Source organism: Leptodactylus fuscus, chromosome 1 (genome assembly GCF_031893055.1).
Source record: "Leptodactylus fuscus isolate aLepFus1 chromosome 1, aLepFus1.hap2, whole genome shotgun sequence".
Taxonomy (NCBI): Eukaryota; Metazoa; Chordata; class Amphibia; order Anura; family Leptodactylidae; genus Leptodactylus; species Leptodactylus fuscus.
Genome location: NC_134265.1, coordinates 108522390 through 108547445, shown reverse-complemented (window position 1 = coordinate 108547445; position 25056 = coordinate 108522390). Strand labels below are relative to the sequence as shown.

Sequence of the window (25056 nt, the reverse complement as noted above, 5' to 3'; positions counted from 1 at the left end):
ACAGTAATTTTCTGCTAGCAGGCCAGGGTAGCAGACTCCGCCCCCCCCCCCCACCGCTCCATCACACGCCGGGTGACGTAGCCACGTAAACTCAGGCCCGCACCCGGCATGTCTGCTTCCTGCCCTGCTAGCAGAAGTACAGTAAGTACTTCTGCAGATTTTAATGTACAGCATCGCCGCGCTCCTATGGAACTTGCAATCAAATGACTGCAGGTTCAAGTCCCCCAGGGGGGCTAAAAAAAAGTTTAAAAAAAACATAATAAAAAATAAAATAAATAAAAGTTCACAGCGGGTTCACACCAGCACCTGATCTCAGTTATGCAGGTTTCCGTTTTCTGTCAGCAGAAGACAGAAACCGACATTCAGTGTCTGTGGGTGAGCCGTCTTCTGCTGCCCATGGCGAAACCGTTTTGTTTTTTGTTTTTTACTGGACACAAAGTCCTGCATGTCCGACTAAAAAAAAAACAAAAAAAACGGTTTCAATGTGGAGAGCAGAAGACGCTCACCGGCGGACACTTTTCAAACCCATGAATGTTTCTCGGGCAGGAAACGGAAACCTGCATAACTGAGATTGGGCGCTGGTGTGAACCTGCCCTCAAAGTAGAAAATGACTGTGAAACACAAACACATTAGGTATCCCTGTGTCTGACAGTGCCCGGTCTACTGAATATAGGGTATCTTCAGTGCTTCTATTCCGTCGGGAAGGGGTTAATAGGAGCACTGCAGATACCCTATATTCAGCCAGGCTGAATTCCAAGTGGGGGTAAAAAACCCAGTCCTCAAGCTCAGGGAAGGGGCGGACAGACAACCAAAACACCCCCTCCCCTTTCCCAGCACTTACTGCACCCAAGAACTCGGCCATTTTAATTTTTGAAATTTTCCAGTAGCTGCTGCATTTCCCCCTAGGCTTATACTCGAGTTAATAAGTTTTCCCAGTTTTTTGTGGTAAAATTAGGGAAGGGGGGTCGGCTTATACTCGAGTATATACGGTAAGTAATCTAATGACAAGCCTGGAAGCCTTCAATAAGGCTGCTGGCTGTCATGGTAATGGATCACCACCCAAAACAAAATGGTGCCGGGTCTCCGCTGTATAAAAATTGTTGCCATATTTAAACAACCGACATCGGATCTACTATTATGAAAGGGTTAACAACACTTTTGTGGCCCATCAATATCAAATGTTGTCTATGGACAGCCCATTTGTCTGGCTGAGTTTGAGACCCCTGATATATAATATGAAGTACAATAAAATACAGAATAAGACAAAACTAGAGGTAGAATAAGATCTTTAAACTGGTCAACAGGATTACCAAAACAAAGTAGAATTTAGACACCTATAAGTGGCAAAACATACACAAGTATATTCTTCAGTCCATAGTGGACAATTTATCTACATATACTTGGGAATGTGCTGAGGCGTGTATTCTACTTAAATGTTGACGATGAGAATTTCCCCTCAGACCTACCAACATTTTAATATGAAGGTGGCTTGATTCTAATATTGCATGTAATAAGGCTCCAAAAGGGTTGTCCAGAATTTGGCACAGAAAAACAGTAAATTCTAGCAAAAAATGATATCTCTTAAATTTCACTTAGAAAGTAATTCCAAAGACTAAATATGTAATTTTTTTTTAGTTTATGTTGAAATTTTAAGTGTTCTGTGAGAAAATAGAAAAAAAAAAACCACATACTGAACACAAGACAATTCACAAAAATAGATTTTATGTATAAGAAACCAAGGTAAAGCCTAATATGATGTAACAAAAAAAAAACAAAAAACAAAAAAACAAAAACAATGCACTCAGTAAGCATTCGTGGTCTTCTTTGTGAATTGGAAATCCTGAGGAGAAGACCAATTTAATGCAGATCTAGATAAGAGTCCAAGAGGGTTTACCAAGATACTAAGAAGGCTTCAGCACAAACTGGATCTCTGAAATAATGAAAAGTTCAGAAAAGGAAAACCACAAGTAAAGTTCACACATAAGTGAGTGCTATAAAACGAGCTACTCTCATTATATACATTGTTTCTTTTCTTAGAACTGGTAATATGAGATATAAAATGGTGATCATGGGGCAGACACTCCCTGTAACCGCAATCATTGAAGTCAGCCTCTACCTAGTCGAATATGGCTGCTTCCAGGCACCAAAACAAAGCACCTGTAAATAGGCAAAAGGGAGTCTGTCAGCACTATACTGGTTCTAATCCTAATACTAGTACCTTGTAGAGTGTATTCCACAGTTTTTAAATATGGCTCTTGTTATTCAGCTTGAAGCCCCATTTTCATAAAAAATGCTGATTCATTCATATACAAAAGGGGAAGGCAGGAGGACTTGGTTTAAGAGGTGTCACAGATTGCACGGGCTTTAGTCTCAGCTCTAGAATCCCAGACAAAACAGTTTTGATCTAATATGAATAAAACAGCAATTTACAAGAAAATAGGGCTGCAATGCTGAATAACAGAGGCATATTTGGAAACTGTAGACTCACCTTACAATATCCCTTTAAGAGGACCAATGAAATAAAAAGCAGGTGGGAGGGGAGAAGATCACACTGTTCTTATTAGGGGCACATCAAATTGAGTAACCTTCGTAACAGGTCAGTTTTTAATGGATGCAAAAAAAATGTTTGAAAACTAATGAAAACACATGGTCATCCTATCACATAGAGTCAAATAACTATATATATATTTTATAGTAAAAGCATGTTTTACATGCAACAATAAACAGAACAGCATCTTACAGGGTATGTTCTCTTCTCAAAAGCATTTCCCTAGGGCTTACAGAGTATATGTACTTCTCTTGGGTATTGGTCCCTTACAGCTCCAGATGCTACAGAAGAAACTCTCAAATGTGACAGAGAATTCTCAGAGGGAACATGTGATCAGCAGTTGATGGTGATGCTACCATCAAGTCTCTACCACGAGCTGAAATCTCCAAAGCCACGAGTCACTCTCTCTTTTTTGCTGGTAGAAGCACCACTGTCGTCATCCTCCTCAGCAGCACGTTTTCTGTGGATGAAAAGCAAATCATCCATTATTTGCAGCAAAATTTCTAGTACAATAAACAGGAAAATATGAGGATCATAAGCGGGTTACGTACTTCAGTTGCACAGCTCACAAGACATAACTTTATAACCCCAATGTGCAGACAGAGTGTGTTCCCCTATAGTTAACACTTCATATAAGGATCCTAAAATGCTAAGCTTACTAGAGACGGACAGCATTTTAAGAATGTTGCACTGCATATGCTTGCCATCAATTCCCAGAATTAATTTGTGCTTACAGGTCATGTTCTCTCATTGTGAATCTAGAGAGAAACAGCTAAAGTTGCCGCAGTCGTGATCAGATCTAGTAAATGCTACACTGTCCAGGTGCAGCTGAGCATAAAAACACCGCCACTGCACACACTCATGTGACTGCTGATTACGTATAAACAGCTGTTAGGGGCAGAGCGAATCCGCCTTGGGGTGTCCCTAGGGAATTATCCTTGCAAGGAAGGATCATGAAAATAAAAAAACAAATAGGAGTGCTGTGCCTCCCAATAAGGTGATTGCCCCAGCAATCTGATGTTATTGTCAAGGAGGTTTATATGTACAGTAACACATGAAAGCCCTGTGTCAGACACTTTTTGTACCAGCAAATAGGAGTTGTTAATAGAGGGGTCCCCACTAAATCCATATACCCTATAAGGGAACACAATAAGCTGATCAAAGATGACACTTTATTTGTGTGATCATTCTCTGAAATAAGACTGTCTGAAAGAGAATATAATAGAAAAAAAACACACAAAAAACAGAACAAACATACATTAGCATAGTTGATAATCTGAGTATGTTCTCTTAAAGGCAAACATTGATGTACAATGCTACCAAAGTATGAAAAGAACCTAATTTTGTCTTTTTTTTTAGGAATTGTTGGTGAAAACATCAATCACATGACTGTGTCTAGCGCACAGCCATATAAATCAGCAATATGGGGTAGGATACTTACGCCGCAGTCATGTTGATGTACTTTCCAACCCCTGTCCTGTAGGTTTTGGGTGCTTGAGCTTGCTCTTTTTTAGGCAGCACTGGCTGTTCCTTCATTTTCTTTTCTTCTTCTTCTTTCTGAGCCTTCTCTCTCTCTAAAGCAACCTGAAAAGCGTAAACGATTATTTAGCAACACAATGTTAGTCTTCTTGGTACCTCCTCCTAAAAAGCAGTCTTCAGAAACTAGAACTTTGGAAACTTTGCCTCAAAGTGGAAGAAAATTACTACAGTGACAATTTTTTGAGATGACTAGCAAAAATGGTCATCTATAAAGGGATGTCTTCTCAAAGAAGGTGACAATATAGACAATATATAGTGGAAACGCAAATCTGTCACAAGAAATCTGGTCTACATAAAGAGAAGTCTTTGGAGAAGTATTACATATACATATATTATATTATCTCTCTCTATCTATCTATATCTATACACACACACACTGTATACATGTAGTTTAATGAATCCTGTTCTAGCCAGCACATTCAACAATAAAAGTAGAGAAAAACATATCACACATTAAAAGGGATTGATAACAGAAAATCAGAATACAGCAAAGTTTACTGACAAATACCAGCCCTGTGTTATGGGGTTGTGTAATTGTTACGGGTCAAACTGGTTTTTCAGGTAAATAGTTCTTCAAGCGGTTAATGAAGTGACATTAAAGGACAAGAAGTGAAGATCTATATGTCAGCTACCATGATGTCTCCAATTTAATTGGATAGCAGAAGGATGGCACTCACCTGTGCATCTGCCTCTTCATATGGGTCCACAAAAACCATGCTACTTTCTATTCGGATGTCCTCCTAAAAGAGACAACAAAGGTAGTTAAGATATCAGAATATATGTCAGAACAAAACAAGACTGGAAACAATAAGTAACATGATTATTATGGTATTTTGGTAATCATGTTGCTTGTACTATAGTAATGTAATGTACTTTGCCAACAGTATCAGAATTTTTTATTTTTTTTTATTGCTGAAATGGCTGTAAAAGGGCCCAGCAGGAACATTTATACAGAAAACAACACCTTTGGCCTGTCCGTCTTTGGATCTGTGTCCACCTTTTCCATGGCTGTAAGGGTGTCAAATCCGCCAACGACTCTAGAAGAGAGAATTAAGAATCCATGTTCCAAGTATCCATGACAATGGAGTCAAATATTTATTCTGTAAAATTGTTTTTTGTGCACTTACCGTCCAAACACTGTGTGCTTTTTGTCTAAATATGTACAGGAGCGGAACGTTATAAAGCTGTAGAATAAAGGAAGTAAACGACAAATAAAAATCTGATTGTGGCAAACAGAAAATGCTGACCCGATGCCACAAACAAAATATCTTACAATTGGGACTTGTTGGTGTTAGGTCCAGTATTTGCCATGCTAAGAACTCCTCGACCAGTGTGACTTAAGTTTGGCTTAATCTCATCTTTGAAAGGCTTTCCCCAGTGGGACTGACCACCTATTAAAGAAGGGAGGAAATCCTGGTTTGATATAATCATCATAACATGAGGGGGGAAAAATGGAATGAAAATAGACATAGTAGGTCAATCCACACAGAATGGATGCAATTACCTGTTCCGGTGCCTGTAGGGTCTCCTCCTTGTATCTATAAAAGTAGAGAACGTACAGGATTAGAAGATGTCCATGCCACTGGGGAGAGAAGCGACTCATCCAAAAAACAAAAAAATCTCAACATACATTCCACCAATGTGTCAGTATCATCTACAGTGGCAAAATAGATCACCTCTTTAAAAAACAGAGTTGTACCATCACGGCAACTCCTTTCTATTTGTCCTATTAGGGGATGGGTCTCCAACTTGTCAGATCCTGAGAGAGGAGATTGTAGGCCACAATAACTTGGCCATTCATCTATTTGAACTAGTCATTTAGTACTGCATTTTACCTGTGGCAGCCACTGCAGTGAGGATGAGTGGCTGCTCAAAGTGGATTTTACACAGTAAAAAAGCAGAAACCTGTCCTCCAGAGCCACTCACTGGAGTGCCTTCATTCTAAAAAAAATTGGGTTCTCTAGATGTAATAATTCCTTTTATCTTCAAACCTGTAAAAATGTAAGTGGGACTCTGATGCAATGGGAACACTGACACATTTTATGACAAGAGAAGGATGTTCACATACCACAAAGTTCCGAATAGAGCGGTGGAAGATGGTTCCATCATAGTAATTCTTCTTGCAGAGTTTGATAAAATTCTCACATGTCTTTGGAGTCTAAAATAAAGATACATATGAGGAACTGAAAAACTCTACACTGCATGCATTTACATTACATCATATGACATATATGGTTCTCACAAAAAGCCAGTCTTATAACGAAGAATTGTAAGGTAGCTCTGCATACATGGCTCCCACTGTGCCAGACTTGACCAATCCATTCATTGCAGCCATACAATCATATGACTAGTCACCATGCAATACCACATTTTACCTGCAGAAGTTGCCACAAGGAAAAGATCTGTGAGACACATGGTCTAAACCAATAGAGAATCCTCACAACAATAACTTAAAGGGGCTCTATCAGCAAAATCATGCTGATAGAGCCCCACATATGCGTGCATAGCCTTTAAAAAGGCTATTCAGGCACTGTAAAAGTTAAATTAAACTATCCCGCCATTTTAAAATAATAACTTAAAAAAGAATGTTCTCTAGTTACGGAACGTGCACCCTGGGCGGGCATTCAGGGTGCGCCGTCTTCTTCTTCCCCGCCTCTTCTTCCTCTGACGATTTCGGGTCCCGTCCTCCTCCGGCGCTTGCTCGCGGACACTGATAAAAAAAAAAAATTGCCCGGGCGCATGCGCAGTAGCACGCGGCTTCTACTACGGCTACTGCGCATGCGCCCGGGCTATTTTTTTTTCTCAGTGTCCGCGAGCAAGCGCCGGAGGAGGACGGGACCCGAAGACGTCAGAGGAAGAAGAGGCGGGGAAGAAGATGAAGACACACCCATAATGCCTGCCCAGGGTGCACTTTCCGTAAGTAGAGAACATTCTTTTTTAAGTTATTATTTTAAAACGGGAGGGGTGTGTGTGTGTAGTTTAATATAACTTTAGCGGTGCCTGAATAGCCTTTTTAAAGGCTATGCACGCATATGTGGAGCTCTATCAGCATGATTTTGCTGATAGAGCCCCTTTAATGAAAGGGGGATCTTGCTTATATGGATACTGTACTACTGATTTACTATATGGAACAAGGCCCAACTCTGAACACCTCTGTTGATCAGCTGTTTGCCAGATTACAGTATACTGGAACTATGCAGCTCTGTACACTGTGTAGTGGCCAAGAAAGGAACTGCAAGCTTAGATCCAGTCAAGTGAGTTGGACAAGGATTTGTCATGAAGTTGTGGACTTCCCCTTTAATCATTATAAAGAGCCCAATATATTAATACATATCTAGTATGTAGAGAACTATTGGGTAATGTCATAGTCATTGATCTCCATGCAAAATCTGACACAAGTACAGTATTTCTTACAACTAAAGAAGCTGCTAGATCCTTTGCAGGAAAGAAAATCTGAAACTTTAAGAAGGTAGCAATTTACACGTTTTTACTTAACGAGCACAAATATACCAAATTTTCTCCTAAAAGGGGGCATTTACTTTTTCTACAAAATCATATTATTCTTATTTCCCGGTTTAGTATGAGACATAATACAGATGATATCCCTGTGTTTTTCAGGTCACATAAAATGGGTCACAACTTCTTTAAATATTTAACACTTTATGTTTCTCTACCTCACCACCCCCACAGTTAGTAACTTGTTGGACACACCCGGATCCCTGTTGCCACAGTAACAGAATAAAAAAAAAATCTAGAAGCTGATAAAGGTGTTGCTATGGTAGCTACAGTGTCTTATATTAGGCAGAGTTGAAGGTAAAGAAACATTCCGTTATCGCTCGCTCTCGAGCCAGGAAGACTCCTTGTCAGCTTTTTAATTTTAATTATGTTGCATTTTTCGCTAACATTTCAGCAAACAGCACATCAATCATAAAAATGTGAAATGCGAAGAGCAGCATATTGATAGTTATCTCAGACTAGACACATCCGCCCACGCTATGAATCATACCAAGTGATTAACAATTACAATGCATGGATCCCCATGTGCCGGCTCGGTGCTTTAAACGTGTGCAGGTCACTTTCTTTAAAATCACTCCAAATATCCAATGTGTATGCATTTAACTACTCACTTTGTCACAATAAAGCTCCAGATTAAGGTCGCCCTTGTTGGTGTGGAGACGAACATAGCCCTTCTTTTTTACATATTGATAACGGACGGTGTCTTCTGCAATGGCAGCTGAATAATGCAAAGAGAAGGCAGAAAATGAAAGATCAGTTATCAGGAATATAAAAAGGAGGAAAAAAAAACCTGTGTATCAGCGATAGGAACAAAACAAATGACAGCACAATATGCCAAATGACTATTTATTCCCAGAAATAATACAAAGTAGTAGAATCCAATTCCAGAAGTGGAAAATTGCAGTTGGAGACAACACACAGTGGTGGGAAAGGCGAGGATGTTTGGAAACTTACCAGCCTCATGGGTGGTCTCGGGAGTCATAGCAGTGGAGGTAAAAGATGCGCTCACAGCTCCTGTAGAGTAATGTGCCTGCATAAAAGACACAGTCAATACTGCACAGTAGCAAATAGTACTCTATATACTTCACATTATATATATTAAACTGTGACAATTTGCTCTCACCGCATTTAGTTTATCTGTTGCCTTTTTCACTGGGCCTTTCATGGTGGCTGCCAACACTTCATCTCCTTTGAACTCCTTGTACAATTCACTAAGTGTCTCCCGTGTTTCCATGTTGGCATTTTTCAAGTGGTAGGATGGGTCTTGGCGGGCTTTTTCTTCCTCTAAAATATTAAATTTCAACATGAGCGTTTGCCTGTTCAACATAAAGATATGGCTCCTGCTACATGAAGTGTTACCAAAAAATAACCCATATTGCACTGCCCGATGCCCATCAATAGTGCCAATGATGTGGTTTTCACCACAAATCATATATATGAAGGTGATGAAACTAGGACAGAAGAGGACACATGGACAGACAATATGATACAGTACAATGACAAAGAAAATAACATATCAATGAGGAAATAAGGAGAAGAGACATATTTTTGATAAATTATGTTATTTGGAAAGTAGGCAAGGGAGGGTGTTTAGATTAGTGTAGGGATTCGGTTTTACCCTGGACAACGCCTTTAATAAATGTATCCCAATTCATAGGACTGCCAAGCAAATAAACTCACCAGGGTCTATAACTTTAAGGTTGTTTTTGACGTGGAAGAAATCTGAGACGTTAAATTTTTCCAGCTTAGATGGATCCTGGGGAAAAATGAAGAAATACTAAACTTAGTATATGAAATGGTTTTAAATCTAATTTATTAAAAAATTTTAAATTCTAAGGATTTTTTTTTCCACATTTCAATTTGTAGACAATAAAAAGCCAATTTTTTTTTTTAATAAATAAATATTTTACAACTTTATAACAAATTTTTCTAACCACCTTAATCTTTTTTTCTTGATCAGTTGCCAATGGATACGACCAAGAATGCAGGAACTTTCTATGGTCAAGTCTATGGTATTGTTAGGCCTGGTTCACATCTGTGTTCGGTATTCCGTTCGGGGAGCTCGCTTAGGGACCCCTGAACAGAATACCGAACACATTTAAAAGTGGTGAGCAATGAAAACACACGGACCCCATAGACTACAATGGGGTCCGTGTGTTTTCGCTACTTTCATCTCCACATGATTTGTGCGGACACCACGCGGAAAACACACGGACCCCATTATAGTCTATGGGGTCCGTGTGCTTTCAATGCTCACGGGATTGGGGTGCATGGGAAGATAACCCAACCTCAACAACGAAATCATGGCTTGGTTTCAGAGTATAAAAAAATTCTTCTATTCATGGTCGTATTCATTGCCAACTGATCAATACAAAAGACAGTCACCTCTAAGATAATTAGAAAAAAATCTTTATATCTTAGCAGATTTTTTTAATTACTTAATATTTTGTCAAATATAACTTTAAATTGTCCACAAATTTACATACTTCTAGGAAAATCCCTTTAATTAAGAACGCTATCAAAAACAAGCAGAAAAGTTGTGGACCTGTATCAGGTTCGGGAGAAGATCTTGTTCTATTACAATCAATGACCTTCTTCAGATGGGTTTGCTGGCAGTATTCATAGTAACCATATAATGTGCTTTCTAGACCTAAACAACTTTCACCAGGCAGACGGCATTTCACACTAGTTTTCTGAGCATTTAGCTGAATGAATCTGATATCACATGTTCTCCATTGTAATCACGTGTCTATATTCAGTCAGTCTTCAAGATCACTTTGCTGCAGCGTTTCTATCTTATCAAGTGCCTGCTTCCTTTATCTTCATTTCCATTTCATTTATTGCAAATTAAACTCTGAATATGGGTCAAACTACATAGATAAAATGATCATTACACAGACAAACACTGATCCAAATATTTCAATAATAAAGTTAAATTCACCCTTTCCTGTACTTTATCTGAATCATACATGCCCAGACCCAGTTTGGTCTTTTGACAGGCATAGTACTCTTCCTGCCTATCCTCAACCACCAAAGGTTAAAGGTCTGTTACCTTTAGCACCAGCTGACCAATCTACTGGCACCAGTTGGTCAACCCACAGTGTAGTGTAACCAATGGCAAAGGTAAGGCAGTAAATAGTCATTCACTTTTAACAATTAGAGCCTATTAGACAAGACCATTAAGTGCTTAAAGCTGGCCATGCAGATAAAATCACCATCAACTAAAACAGCCTATATCGGAAGTACAGACTCACAATCCCCTATATATTCCGGTCTCCTGACAGGCCCCTAATGTGAAACCTTTGGGGGCAAAATGTTGTTCCCACATAAAAAGAGTCACTGACCGTAAGGTCTAGCAGATGCATAAATACCACTTTCCACGGCATTTGTATAAAGCACTTTGTGACATTAAGCTTTGTTATTCTGATACTTCCAATGTATTGGCCATTAAGCAATGTAGGCATAAATGTTATAGAATGAATACATGGTAAGTAGTTTAACGGTCATGTTTTACATCTACTGGATGAAGATTTTAACTATATATCGCAAGAGATTCAGAAGACCAAAGACAGAAAACATCACTGTCTATCAACATCTACATTCACAGGTGACAGACAGGCAAAGGTGTTCTCTATTAACCCATAGAAGAGCACAAAATCCAACGAATTGAATTTTCTTCTGAATGGCAACGTTGACTGCAGTAAGCTTCCAAGACCAACATAAGCCTATTCAAAATAATACACTGCCACCCATAAAATCAGTCCTGCACATGGTTCCTAGAAATCCGATCATAAAGAGTGGCATCGTGCCGCCATGATCCGCAGCAGTTGGTTAATAATTTCCACATAAAACCAAGCTGGCAAGATCCAGTCACTGAGGTCATTGAGTAACCTGACTTGCTCTTTGCAACCAACAATGGCTACCATACAGTATCTTATGCTTGAGCTCATTTATGTTATGCTGGACATATCTAATACGCAAGCCTATATCTATGTCTGTTGGAATATATATACATTTAGCTATACAGGGGACAACAATGCAGCGTAGGATTCTCATGTGCAGATCACTGGGATCCTCATCTCGATCACAGTTTATGGTATTTATAGATCATTAATCATTCAGAATAATAAATCATAATACTATGGTAAAAAACAGAACATGTCAAAGGGGAGCTTTTTAATAAAATCATCTGAAAACAATCAACAATCGTATCAAGGGAAAGCAAAGAGGCCATGCTTGTGTGTTATCTGTCAAATAACAGATTGTAATCTAAAGTTTAGTAGGCCCCAGCCTAAGAAACAAATATATTGGTACTTTTCTGTGTCACAAAAATATATGCACGAATCCGAATAGCGGTCCTATAACATGACATAGCAACAAAGTCAATTACTTATATCCTGATAGTCGAGTAGTAACATCATAATCCAGGATATATAGAACTTACAAGTTGATGAATCTCCTATAGGGTTTCCATGAACGTTCATAGGGGCATAGATGTCGATGTATTTTCACACTTCGTTTCTAGGTGGATTCTCAAAAATAAAGCTAAAACATGCCCCATTGGATGCCATATAATGGAACAATGTTTTTTCTGTGAAAGCATTTTTTGTGCTTTATGTTGGGCTACATGGCAGCCATTGTGGAACACAATACGTTTCTGTAGAGCAGACTTATTTCTCTGTTTGTGCATCATTTTATGCTTTTTTACTTCCAACAAACACCTACGTTACGCAATACAAAGCCCCCTCAGAACCGGACGATGCCTGTTCCTACCTGTAGAGTTATAATGTCTTGGCGGGTGAAAGGTTCATCGGTTAGTAGGTCTTTGTAACTCTTCGGTTTAATATTTAATTGTTCAACGGCCTGGGTGGAGAGATGACACATTTCACTTTATTGCAAGGGTTACAAGAGCAAGTAAGGAGACGGATAAGTCTATTAAAGCAAAGTGTATGAAGCATAACTTAACAAGCATGTATATTAAGCGTAATAATACCTAGATCTTAGCCCAGTAGTTGTTTAACTGCAGAGCAGCGTAAGAATCATTTACCTCATATGAGAAGACATTTCCGGTCTGGCTGATGGCCACAATGTGGGAATTATTGGTAAATACTGAGAACAGCACAGGACAGTGATACTTCCCTATGACATAAAAAAGAGGCAGTGCAATAGCAATATGTAAAATGTCGCTATAGTGCAATAGACGCTATTTTACGGAAATCTTTCTGCAGTACTGTGAACGAGACAACCCCTTTATCTAAATATCTGGGATCTCCAGGTGGTCTCAGCTGAACCCATCTGGGAGACTTAACTATTGGTAGCCATCTATAGGACTGGTGGTGGGAGAAGGAACAGGCTGCAGTATTGGAAGAAAGTATTTTCAACAAACATATTCAAAAGATATTTCTATTCCTACATCCAGTGTACTAAAAACCATTTGCCAAAATTCACCTTATCTCAGAAAATGTTTAACTTTAGGTGAGACCAAGTTCATAGAAAGAAAGTGATCTAACAGCATATGATGTTTGCCTACAATAAGGTGTGTCTGTCTAGAAAATACAAGCACGCTCAACTGAACATACATTTTAAGGCAGGGATCAGCAACCTTCTGCACTCCCGCTAATGCTTAACTCCATTCACTTTCATAGACTCCATTCACTCTACAAAGAGTAGAGCAAGCAGGCATGCAGAGAGTGGTAAGTCTGCAACAGCTGCAGTGCCAAAAGCGGTCTGCCCCTGATCTAAGGTGTATAGGCTCACAGTCATCACTTACTGTCCCCAGTAGGGCGCTCAATATAAATTTATCAATAAGTGTATGGGTTGTGGAAGGAAACTGTAGTACCTATAGGAGGCCCATGCAAACACGGGAAGAACATACAGACTCCATACAGATGTTGAGCATACTGCATGAGTGACACAAATATATATATATATATATATATATATATATATATATATATATATATATATATATATATATTTTTTTACACACACACACACACACAACTACTGCATAGGTTATATATGTGTAACCATTGGAGTCTCTTGCTTGTAATCTGAGTAAATGCAAATCATTCAGAGGAAAAACTACCATCTAATTTAACCCCTTATGTAAATATGTGACTAGAAAGGAAAGATCATATAAAGTGCACATTAAATACCATTGCCATAAATATTACACAGGAAAAACTCTGACCATAACTTACCATCCTGATTCTTTGCAAAGTTCAGCTTGATAAGGGATTTGGCTTCTAGTTTCTGCATAAAATAATAGTAAACATAATGGGAACCATAAAGAATACTGTAGGCAAGGCAAGCACGTTTCATGAAAAACACAATGGTTTAATACACTCATGTATAAAAGATAGAACAAATTCAGTAACCGCACAATCTGGGAAATCATTGCATTTAGTCCCTCCAAAATCCATTTTTTTTCTTTTCTTATACTTCAACAATCTAATACCCATGTGCAGGTAGCCATGGAGAGGGCACCATGATGGATCTAGACTTTCTGAACCTGCTGCTTCTCCAGAAGCAGCACTCATCTCCTCTACCCTGATAAAATAAAGATGCTCTAGATATACGCTATAGATGGATGCCAGAGATAATCAAGTGCCAGCAGCCAATAGCTAAACTATCATTCAGCTGCCAGCAATGTAATGTCTACTTAAAACCTGTTTGGTCTTGTATTACAACCCCCACCCCCTTTTACATTCCCTAGTGCTTTCATCCATAACTTGCTATGTAACACGGACAATTCTGGCCAGAGAAAGTGTAATAAGTGAACCAATATAAACAATAACAATATTTTTCTGGAGTTTGGTTTTATGGCTGCCCTTCTAGCAGGAGGCAGGTTAACTAATGATAGGGTGGAGAGTCCGTGACCTACTTTCCAAGATGCTAGCACAGGGAGCTTGAGGGGTTGGTGACATACAATCCCCTGTAGGGCATGTGCATGACAGGCTTCTTTTAAGTATACACAGACAGCAGGAGAATACTGATACTTAATATACTATGGGGTCAGAATTTAGAAAGGGACATGTACCCTCCAGGGAATGCTCATGCCTGAAATGGGGCTCCATACAGTAAGGAATATCTTCTATCATTTCATTTGACTAAGGACACTTCTACACACCTGGTATACCCAGAAAGGATGGCTTAACAGATTAGAAGGTTGTGACACAGGCCAAATACCTGTAGGGCATGAATGAAGCATTCACTGCCTCTGCCTATAAAGTCTGACATGTGCAAGACAAGCTTAGGCACGCAAACAGAATTCCAGATATTTAAAGCATGTTGACGGTCAGGGTGGAACGCATAATTAATATCTAAGAGGCTGGTGAGAATAGAATCTGTAATTGTATGTGTGGATATTAATACACCGGTAATATAATACGTGCAAAAGTTATAAACCAAAATCTTAGATGACTGAATGGGAGGCAACTGCTTAGGAATCTGGATTATAAATATAATGTGGTAGTGGCACACGGGGGACAATGTATAATGTAAATGAATGGCAATAACAGCTTTTCTATACTCTCTGAAAGTAAGACCTACCGTATATACTCAAGTATAAGCAATCCCGAATATAAGCCAACCCCCCTAATTTTACCACAAAAAAACTGGGGAAACTTATTGACTCGAGTATAAGCTGAGGGGGAGAAATGCAGCAGCTACTGGAAAATCTCAAAAATTAAAATGTTTTTTGGGTGCAGTAGGTGCTGGGGAAGGGGAGGGGGTGTTTTGGTTGTCTGTCTGCCCCTTCCCTGAGCTTGAGGACTGGGTTTTTTCTTCCCCCACTTGGAATTCAGCCTGGCTGAATATAGAGAATCTGCAGTGCTCCTATTAACCCCTTACTAATGAAACAGGAGCACTGCAGATCCCCTATATTCAGTAGACTAGACACTGTCAGACACAGGGATACCTAATGTGTAAGTGTTTCACAGTCATTTTCTACTTTTATATGTATTTTAGGGAAAGGAGGGATTTAGAACATTTTATTTTTCTTATTATATTTTTTAAAGATTTCCCCCCCCCCCCACAATGTTATGGGAGATTCTATACACTACTATTGCGGCTGGTCATAGACCCCCCCCCCCAAAAAAAATAAAAAAAAATAAAATAAAAAAAAATATATATATATATATTTTTTTTTTTACTTATTGACTCGAGTATAAGCTGAGGGGAGCTTTTTCAGCACAAAAACTGTGCTTAAAAATTCGGCTTATACTCGAGTATATACGGTACCCCAAAAATAAGCTCTAGCCTGATTTTTCAGGAAATTTTGGAGTATGCTTGAAATAGAAGACCTACTACATAAATAAGCCCTAGTTACAGTTAAAAAAAAGAAAAAAAGTGTCCAAGCAGCTATATATGTAAAAAAGTAAATATAATACAACAGGACAGATACAGTAGGTACAGTCCATCAAGGAAAGCAGATACCACCAAATGATTCAGACATTGACCTTAAAAGGTGCCATCTGTACAAAATGGCACTAGTGAGAGAGTTCTCCACAATAATAAGGGTTGACTGCTGGTTTTTCACACACTGGTCGGGTAATCCCACTGGTATCACTCCACTCCTGAGCCCGAGTGTTATGGCTGCTTTTGGTCACCAGGGGGAGTCAACTGCGACACTTGGCTGCATTAGAACGCTGCTGTGACGGCAAGGGACCTGACAGTGAAACCAGGAGTGACGCAGATCTGTGTGCGAGAGCCCATCCACCAATTGCACTTGCCAACTCAATTTTTTTGGGTGTAAGAGGGTCTGGCGAGTGGATTTTTGATTAAGGAAAACAATAAGACATCCCCTGAACATAAGCCTTAACCGATGTTTCGGAGCAAAGAATAAAATAAGACCGTACTATTTACGGAGAAACACCGTAAAACGTTTCCACATAATTTGTCGCATTCTTTATATTAATAACTATTAGTTACTCTCCCTCAAATGACGCAGAAAGTGAAAAGCTCAAGAACAATATGCAATATGAAATGGCACATGAGATAAGCGCATATCTAATAAATGTAGTCATCATGGCATGGCTGTAAACAACATGGCTGGGCAAAAGTAGTCATTAACCCACTGATCCAGTTATTACTGTCTCTACTTCCTTTTAGCCTAGTAAAAGCAGACAAGCCTTATAAACATATCTGCTTCTGTGAGATAGTCATGTATTGAGTCACCTTTTCATCACCATTACATGCTGTCTATGATTTAACACATTAAGTACTAAAAGCTGTTCTTCGGACAATAAGCTGTGCTTAATAGCAATTTATCGCCATCTAGTGTGGAAATTTGGAATTGCATACAGGGAGTTTATCTTGCCACATTTATATTATACTTTTGCTCTGTTTGTGATTGTTAAAGACTTTCTTTTATTTACTTGTTCCTAGAGTAAGCTACATATACTGATAATATAGCCCATTTCAATCCAATAGAATAGCATAAGTCCCAAGCATTTAGCACTCAGCAGAACAGATCAGCACTAACCTACTGTCCTGAAATGGATTCTAAGGTGGAAGTTCCCTCTCCATGTAGAATGCACAGTCACGGGAAGATATCCTCACTGTAAGCACCCACTGATCTGTAGTCTGGGTCCCCCAAAACATGACTTATTACCCAAATCAAAGTCAGGATTAATTGAACATTTTAAGATTTCATCTATCAGTCCAGACGCTACAGCGAGGCCTCCAGTCTGTGGCAGTCACTACATTATATTCATTACAGAATACAATATAAACATATCACTCTCATCCACAAGGCTCTCCATAATGCCGCACCTCCTTACATTTCCTCCCTCATCTCTGTCTACCGCCCAACCTGTGTTCTCCGTTCACTCAATGACCTAACACTTACATCCTCTATTATCAGAACCTCCCACGCTCGTATACAAGATTTCTCCTGAGCTGCACCACTTCTCTGGAATGCTCTACCCCGGACAATCAGATTAACTCCTTATTTCTAAAGATTCAAGCGTAAACTAAAGACACATCTTTTCAGACAGGCCTATCACATTTCCTAATGTAAACCCATCCTTACCGGAATTAGAATCCCTAAAATGAACCCTCCTCTGTTCCAGCTCCCACATTACCCCACATGATATGATGCTGTTTCAGGCTAACTTTATATGTCCAGGCAATCTGTATGTTAAAGGTCACGACTGTTGACGGCTCAAAGTTTTATGTTTGTGTAATGACAGTCACCTCTATTACAAAATTGTCTGACCATTGTATAAGCAATGCTACCTCCGATGCCGCCCCTGACACCTCTCGTATCATCCCCACTACCTCATAGATTGTAAGCTCTTGTGAGCAGGGCCATCAGTCCCATTGTGTGAAATGAATATTTCTTTGTAATGTATTTTTTTTGTCTGTACTTGAACCCTAAAAATTTTACAGTGCTGCAGAATATGTTGAGGCTATACAAATAAAATGTATTATTATTAATGGATTATTTTAAGACGCTCCCCTTTTTACATGTCCCACTCCTTTAGCACAAGCCATGGCATTCCCTGAATTTCGGTTTTTCACATATCAGCAATCCTGACTGGACAGTAACAGCTTGTAACATCTCAATCTCACTGTAAGACAGGATGGCATTGGTACAAAATAATTGAAGTTATCGATGTCAGCGAATTAATATTAAATAATTGCCCCAGCCCATCATATTCCAGTTCCATATTTCAGTATTGGGAAGTAGGTTACAGTCTTTATAGTGGAATGGGACGGGTTTAAATATATCCATTGTATCCGGCCCCATTGTCTTATGCCTGAGCTGGGTAATTCATATATGCAATGCACCTTAGCCTCAAAAAAGGCACAGTGCAGAATTTGTCAACAGACTGCATCAAAGAAAACTGTAGTGGCTAGGGGGAAAATAACATACAAGGAAAAATCTATGCCAGGTTTTGCATGTGTACCTTTTTAATCTGTGCCATAATGTGTGGCAAATTAAAAAGATGCCGATATTCGTAATGTTGATTTTATACATAGTGATTGAGTGGAATAAGTTATACAGAAACTCCATTGGGATTAGGGTTACATGGAATTTTCAATACCCTGGAGGAGGAAACTGTACTAAGTAACAGATCCAAGCATCCCGCTCAATGCAGACTGTGTGAGCAGAACAATGAAACCTACACAGTTGTATTTGTAGTGACCCGTGTGATTGTCCAGAGAACATGGTAACTGCACACTGCCCACCATGTTCTCTGTTTTGTGCTCACCCTGAACTGTCGCTACATCACAGTAAAAGGGAACACTTCATCCTTCCGGCCTGTACTGCTACCAATGATCTCTCCATTACGGTGAACGACAATGCATGTGTGAGGGGAGTGAGGGGAATGCTGAAAACTATTAGGACCGTATAGGAGGACTACTAGAGTAGGAAACATGCCAGCAAAGTTTCTTTTGACAGCCCCAACTAGGTATGAGACAACAACATCACTTGAAATAAAGTACTAGGACATATGGGGGAGGGGGGTATTTATTACTTACGCCAGTCTTAAGCAATATCCCTGCTGCGGCAAAATATGCATAAATATCAATAGACTCTGGCTTCCATGCGCCTCACATATATTAATAGTAATTAACCCCACCATGTCCATCACATATCAACCCAATGTTGCCCATCATAACTGTGTACTTCATGGAGTCATTTACTATAATGTGAGACTCCTAGTTAATTATGGACCTCTCTGAGTCTCACATTAGTAGTAAGTGACCCCTTCACATACCTCACATTAACCACAGGGTAGTATGCTAGATCACACAATACTAGAAGTTATCCTACATGCCCACGGACAAAGAGTCAACAAATACGAGTACCAAGCTGCTTTTCACTATAAATGACAACCTTCAACACAATAAAACAGTAAAGCGTTATTAGACTTTCAGACAACTTTTGATTTTCTGGAAGTATGTGTGTCATTAATACATTTTGTCTCCTTTAAGTAAAATCCTGCCTATCTTTATATCTCCCCGTGGTTCTGTATTGAGAACTGTCCCTGCCTCCTGTCACTGATAACTGTGCATAGAGTACGGGTTTGGAGTATGGGCTGTGTAAGATGCAGAGAAAATAAGGGGAGGGTCACTTCAAACCATTATATAACTTGCTATGAAGTCATATGAAAGAGGATTTTCTTCTTTTATATGACACTGAGGTTGCGGTGCTATCTGTATTATTTACAGAGATGTCAGCAATTGAAAACAGTTGGCATTAGGATAATTATATGCAGCTGCAGAATCTCTCTCTCTATATGAAGGCATGCTCTTCACTTTTGGCGCCAAACGTAGAATTAACTTCACTTTGCCTTCATTTGAGGTGTATTAAAAGGGAATCTGAACTAAAATAACATGCTTTTTCAGGGATCTCACACTAACAGGAACTCTAACTACATTTCATGTGACAATATGAATGACGTTATAGGTAGATGTTATGCCACAAATTACACTTATCCTTTATCTTGTGAATAGGGAATAAGTGTAAGATTACTTGAGGTCTTGCTACTGAGATCCCCTGCAATCAGGTGAGTGGGGGGGACTGAAAATTCCTCCAAATGCTCCTTGTGAAGGAAGAGAGCTGATACACATCCGTGGCAGGCAATCCATTCACATCTATAAGGCTTCCACAGATCATTAACCTGGCAACTGTACAGAAGTGAACTGAGCTCGGCCACACATGCACTACTGCTCCATTCCCGTGGAACATTCAAGGAAACATTCAAGTGACCATGTGTCTGATAATTGGAGTCTCAGGTTGGATGTAAGATGCCTTTAAATCTTCTGAATCTTGAAAAAGCTCAAGATTTTTTATAAAATAGTTTTATAGTAAATACATTTTCTTTATATAACATTTATGTAATTTTCAAAATGCATTTTAGATCAGTTCCTTGTGGTTCTTAAAGGGATTTCCATGGGAAAATCTTGCACATGCGCTGTACGCTCAGCCGCGTGAGATTTAGTTCATGCAGATGGGAGAAGGAAGCTAAGAAGAGAAGCAGAAGAAGTCAACTTCTATCAATTCAGCGCACTATCGGCTTTTCCGTTCTGTGCCCCCAGTGAAGAGCTATTGGTGCCGGTACCGTAGCTCTTCACCGTTAGAAGGGCGTTTCTGACAGTCAGTCAGGAACGCTCTCCTCACAGTAGCACCTATTGTGCTGTACTGTGAGAGCAGTGAGTACTGGGGGGCGTTCCTCACTGCTCAGCGCCATGACTGGGTGGTAAGGAATGCCCCCTCTCAAAGTACAGCGCAGTAGATGCTGTGAGGAAGGGCATTCCTGACTGAATGTCAGAAACTCCCTTCTGACAGTGAAGAGCTACGGTACAGACACCGATAGCTCTTCACTGGGGGGACAGAACGGGAAAGCCAATAGTGCGCTGAACACAGCGCGCTGTCGGCTTTCCAGCGGTGTATTACACTACATGTGCCCCAAATGGTGAAAGGTCCTCTTTAAGAACTCTGCATGCTGTCATTTAATAGGAAACTTTATTATTCACTTCCAATGAGCTATAAGGGGTGCAAAGGTAGAAATTGCTACTGGGCCCGGAGTCTGGGAAGGCCCAGAGGCCTCTCTACAACATACAAAAACTCCAGTATTATAGACATACATGGTAAGTAGGGGCTCAATTTCAAATTTTGCTTTGGGTCCCAGGGTGTTAAAGATATGCCTCTGCCTGTAACTATGCATGCACCTGTCCATCATACGGCCAGGAAATATTTTGTTTCTTTTCACTATTGAAGTGAAGTGTCCTGTTAAGTGACAAAGCAAATATATTAAATAAGAGTTATTGCTACGCAAAGTACACTCAAATTGTAACTATTTACCATATAAAGCAAGTTTCCTTTAAAACTTCAAGAATGATCATTCCAGACCCTTTCTAAATTATGAAAGAAAATTCTAAATCTGCAATTGATGAGGTCAACATGTCTAGTACCTGTACTGTCTATTTCCTGTTTTTGCAAAACAATGCAGAGCTCACAGTACAATATAATTGCCATGACCTTAAGCTGTGAGGATGAGGTCACCAAAGGTCCTTGTGAAGCAGCACAAACTTCTACTGATAATACTAAAGAAGGTAATAGTGGCGCAATGACCTGACTGTGAGAAAGGGGGTAAAGGAAGAAAAAGTGGAGGGGCATTTTTTTTTTTTTTTTAAACACAAAAGAGTTAGGACAGAAGAACAGGAGGGCAGGGCGCTGATAAATTAAATATCACATAGTAGTTAATAGCATTTCCAGGCAACAGAGAGACCTCTGTTTACACATCAACCCATGCTCAAAAGAAAGAGGTCACACTGTGATCATGTCACTTCTTAGCAACTATTACTATTGAGGGGGATGATGCCTTCAGGTAATAATGATTAAAAAAAACCCAAAGAAACACACACTTTAAGTTATTTAAATAATATGAAAATAGGCAAATATATGTCAGAACAATGCTAAGGCATAAATATAAAGACTGTTGGCTTGTAAATTAAATTAATACTAGAGATGAGCGAGTAGTATTTGATCGAGTAGGTATTCGATCGAATACTATGGTATTTGAAATACTCATACTTGGTCAAATACCCCGCGGTAAATGAGGTAAAAATTCGATTCCCCTCCCACATTCCCTGGCACTTTTTTTTACACCAATAACTATGCAGGGGAGGTGGGACAGGAATTAGGACAATATTATAGGCATTGAAAAAAAAAAAAACTGTACACAGTAGAGATAAGCGAGTAGTAAAATATTCAAAATTCTATTAGAGTAGACCTCAATATTTGACTATTCGTTCGAATACCTACTCGATCGAATACTACTCGCTCATCTCTAATTATTACACATGGGGCATTAAACAAGTTCACAAACGAGTATTAGATAAGGATGTCACAAAGTGTAAGAAAAAAAAAAATGTTACAGCACATATACAGTGCAGAGACACTCACCTCTCCTGTGATAGGGTTAGTGCCAAATTTCTTTATCCATGGAACAATGCTTCTACAAAACATAAATGAGCAGAATTAAAAAAAAAAAAAAAAGAACCTGGCCTGGCAAAAAAGTTAAATGGACTCTTTGGAACAGTCTATTTTTTTATTTTTTATTTTGCATTACTTACTAATAAAATCTAAGCCATATCAAAGACATACTCAACCTGGCTCAGGGTTTCTCAAACTTTTCAAGCCAAGTACTTCCTTGCAAAAAAATGTTCCAATTTAGAACCCCCCAATGGACCCTATAGTGTCCGTCATGTGGCAGATCCTTCAAGTTGGGAAATAAAATTGGACAGAGACTACCTGCTCCTGTAGGAGATACCCATTTGTTTAACCCTAACCCAACATATTCTGAAGCCTGCCTGTACTTGGCAGCCATTGTGCCTCAGCATTTAAAGATGGTGGTTGGATTGAGTGACAACAGGGAAAAAACTGTTTTTTCTGGGCAACCCCCTTAAATGTATTAAAAAAGTGTTCAAACATCTCTCCCACCTCACCCCCGACACAATAGTATAAAAATTAAATGGAAGTTAATCTTTACATTGTAGGATTCTCTTTAGTGTGGGTGTATAGACCTTTACTCAAAATGCTCAGTAAGACACGAACAGTATGGTGGTTTGTGTATTACTTTTATTTTGTCTATAACTGTTCAAGCTAATTTTATTCAGCTTTTTAAAGAGTCCCTGAGTTTTCCTGAAAAGTTGAAATATCTGCTGGGTTTTGCTGAGCAGTCTGTTCTAAGACTGTATAAGCCTTCATACATGTTGTTCTATCAGTTTTTCTGCTGCTAATAATATCATTACGGTTGCAGTATATTATATATTTGTCTCCCAGTTTGAGGATGTGTACAATAAATAGCAGACAGCCCCCCTTTCTCCTATCCATTATAACTAGCTTAGTTACTTTGTTGTTTACTGTATAATAGCAAACAAATAGTTGAGGGGGAAAAAAAAAAAGTGACCACCATATAGAAGATACAGGAGCACTGAACTGCAAATACAGGTAGGCATGATACAGGAAAAGAAAAATCTAGGAGCAAAGTCAGGAAAGCTAGACGTTAGCTGTGAATAACATCCCATCTACAATCACACAAACAGCCTAAAGTAGATATAAGTATATAGATTTTTCTTACATTCTAAGATGATTTATAGAATGTGCAGTTCCTTGCACAGAAAAACAGTTTGCAGAAATGTTTGGAGGTTGTGAGGAGAATCAGCCCCTTCCATCTGCATTCACTGTGTGAATAGAGAAAAGAGCCTCCCTCTTTACTCAGTTTGAAGTCTCCTTGCATCTATGGAGATGAAACTTTCCTAGTAGCAGGGACTGAACTGCAAATTAGCTAAAAGGGGCATACCTAGTAGTGGGAACTTTAGGGCTATGGCCCCCACGAGATGACTCGCAGCAATAAAACTGCAGCGGCAACGCATCATTGTTCTTCTCGCAGGGCTTTAAACAGTAAGTTCGGGGAGTTTTCCTCCGTGGACTTTCTATTACAATTCTATCTATGGGAAAACCGCTGGCATTTCAGTAGATATAATTGACATGCTGTGGTTTCCAAAACTGCGCCGGTTTTGGAAATCGCAGCATGTCCGCACCGTGGATTTTACCGCAAAGTGGGCATGGGATTTGCTAGAATCCCATCCACTATGCACTTACTGTAAAACACCGTGATTTTTCCCACGGTGTTTCTGCCGTGTACAAGTCACGGTGTTTCCAACCTATGGGGCCCAGGCCTAAAGAAGGTTTTTCAGACGGAAACCAGCAAACATTTTAAAATAAAGTGTATTACATTTTGGTTCAGAATTACATGCTTCATGAAATGAGACTAAGTTGTCAGAAAAGTTAGGGACCATTTAAGTTTGAGTCACAGTGCAAGAATATTATACCCTACAAATCATCAACAAGCCTACTGTTGACTGTACTTAGTAATAGGTTTTATTGGCTAATTAAAAGCTGTGTGCACAGATCCTATGCAGAGGGCAATTTTGTTTGGGCAACGTATACTAGATACTACTACTACTAGATAACACTAGAGATGAGCGAGTAGTATTCGATCGAATACCTCCCCGTCATAGGTTTCCGTGTAAGCGGCCAACCACCAAAGGGTTAAGCGCATCGATTATTCGATGCGTTTAACCCCTTGGTGTTCGGCTGTCTATAGAGTCCAAAAGAACTTGTTTTAGGGAACATACATGAGCAAAAGTCAAGTAAAAGTGTGCTGTAAAAATCAAAGGCTTACAAAAGCAGCCTTGTGACTGCTGCAGCAAAAAAAAGAACACCCCACACATATGGCAACCTAGTATTACCAACGGCGCTGTCCACAGCTGGGATACTGACTTGGTAAAATCCCGCATCATTGCAGCAAAGGCTTGTTGGAAAGTCGGGCATGATGTTCAAGAGAGCTTCCCATAGAGGGCAGCATACAAAGGCACGGTTTCCCTATTTACATCTTGGGAAACATATTTGCATATTCTTCCCCTGA

At 39.4% G+C, this 25056-nt stretch overlaps 1 protein-coding gene across 1 annotated transcript in view; it reads right to left on the bottom strand.

Annotated features, from left to right (window-relative positions):
* Positions 1-1739: 1739 nt before the first annotated feature.
* Positions 1740-25056, bottom strand: part of PPIL2 (peptidylprolyl isomerase like 2) — a 28736-nt gene continuing 5419 nt past the window's right edge. Inside the window, exons 5-20 of the mRNA XM_075275706.1 lie at positions 22530-22581; positions 13807-13858; positions 12651-12742; positions 12377-12466; positions 9284-9359; positions 8727-8887; positions 8558-8633; positions 8215-8321; positions 6156-6245; positions 5592-5625; positions 5361-5478; positions 5215-5271; positions 5052-5124; positions 4765-4827; positions 3990-4132; positions 1740-3008 (exon numbers count right to left, since the gene is read on the bottom strand). Of these exons, the coding sequence (XP_075131807.1) occupies positions 2915-3008; positions 3990-4132; positions 4765-4827; positions 5052-5124; positions 5215-5271; positions 5361-5478; positions 5592-5625; positions 6156-6245; positions 8215-8321; positions 8558-8633; positions 8727-8887; positions 9284-9359; positions 12377-12466; positions 12651-12742; positions 13807-13858; positions 22530-22581 (1378 nt within the window). The 3' untranslated portion in view covers positions 1740-2914. The remainder of the gene's footprint in view (positions 3009-3989; positions 4133-4764; positions 4828-5051; positions 5125-5214; positions 5272-5360; positions 5479-5591; positions 5626-6155; positions 6246-8214; positions 8322-8557; positions 8634-8726; positions 8888-9283; positions 9360-12376; positions 12467-12650; positions 12743-13806; positions 13859-22529; positions 22582-25056) is intronic.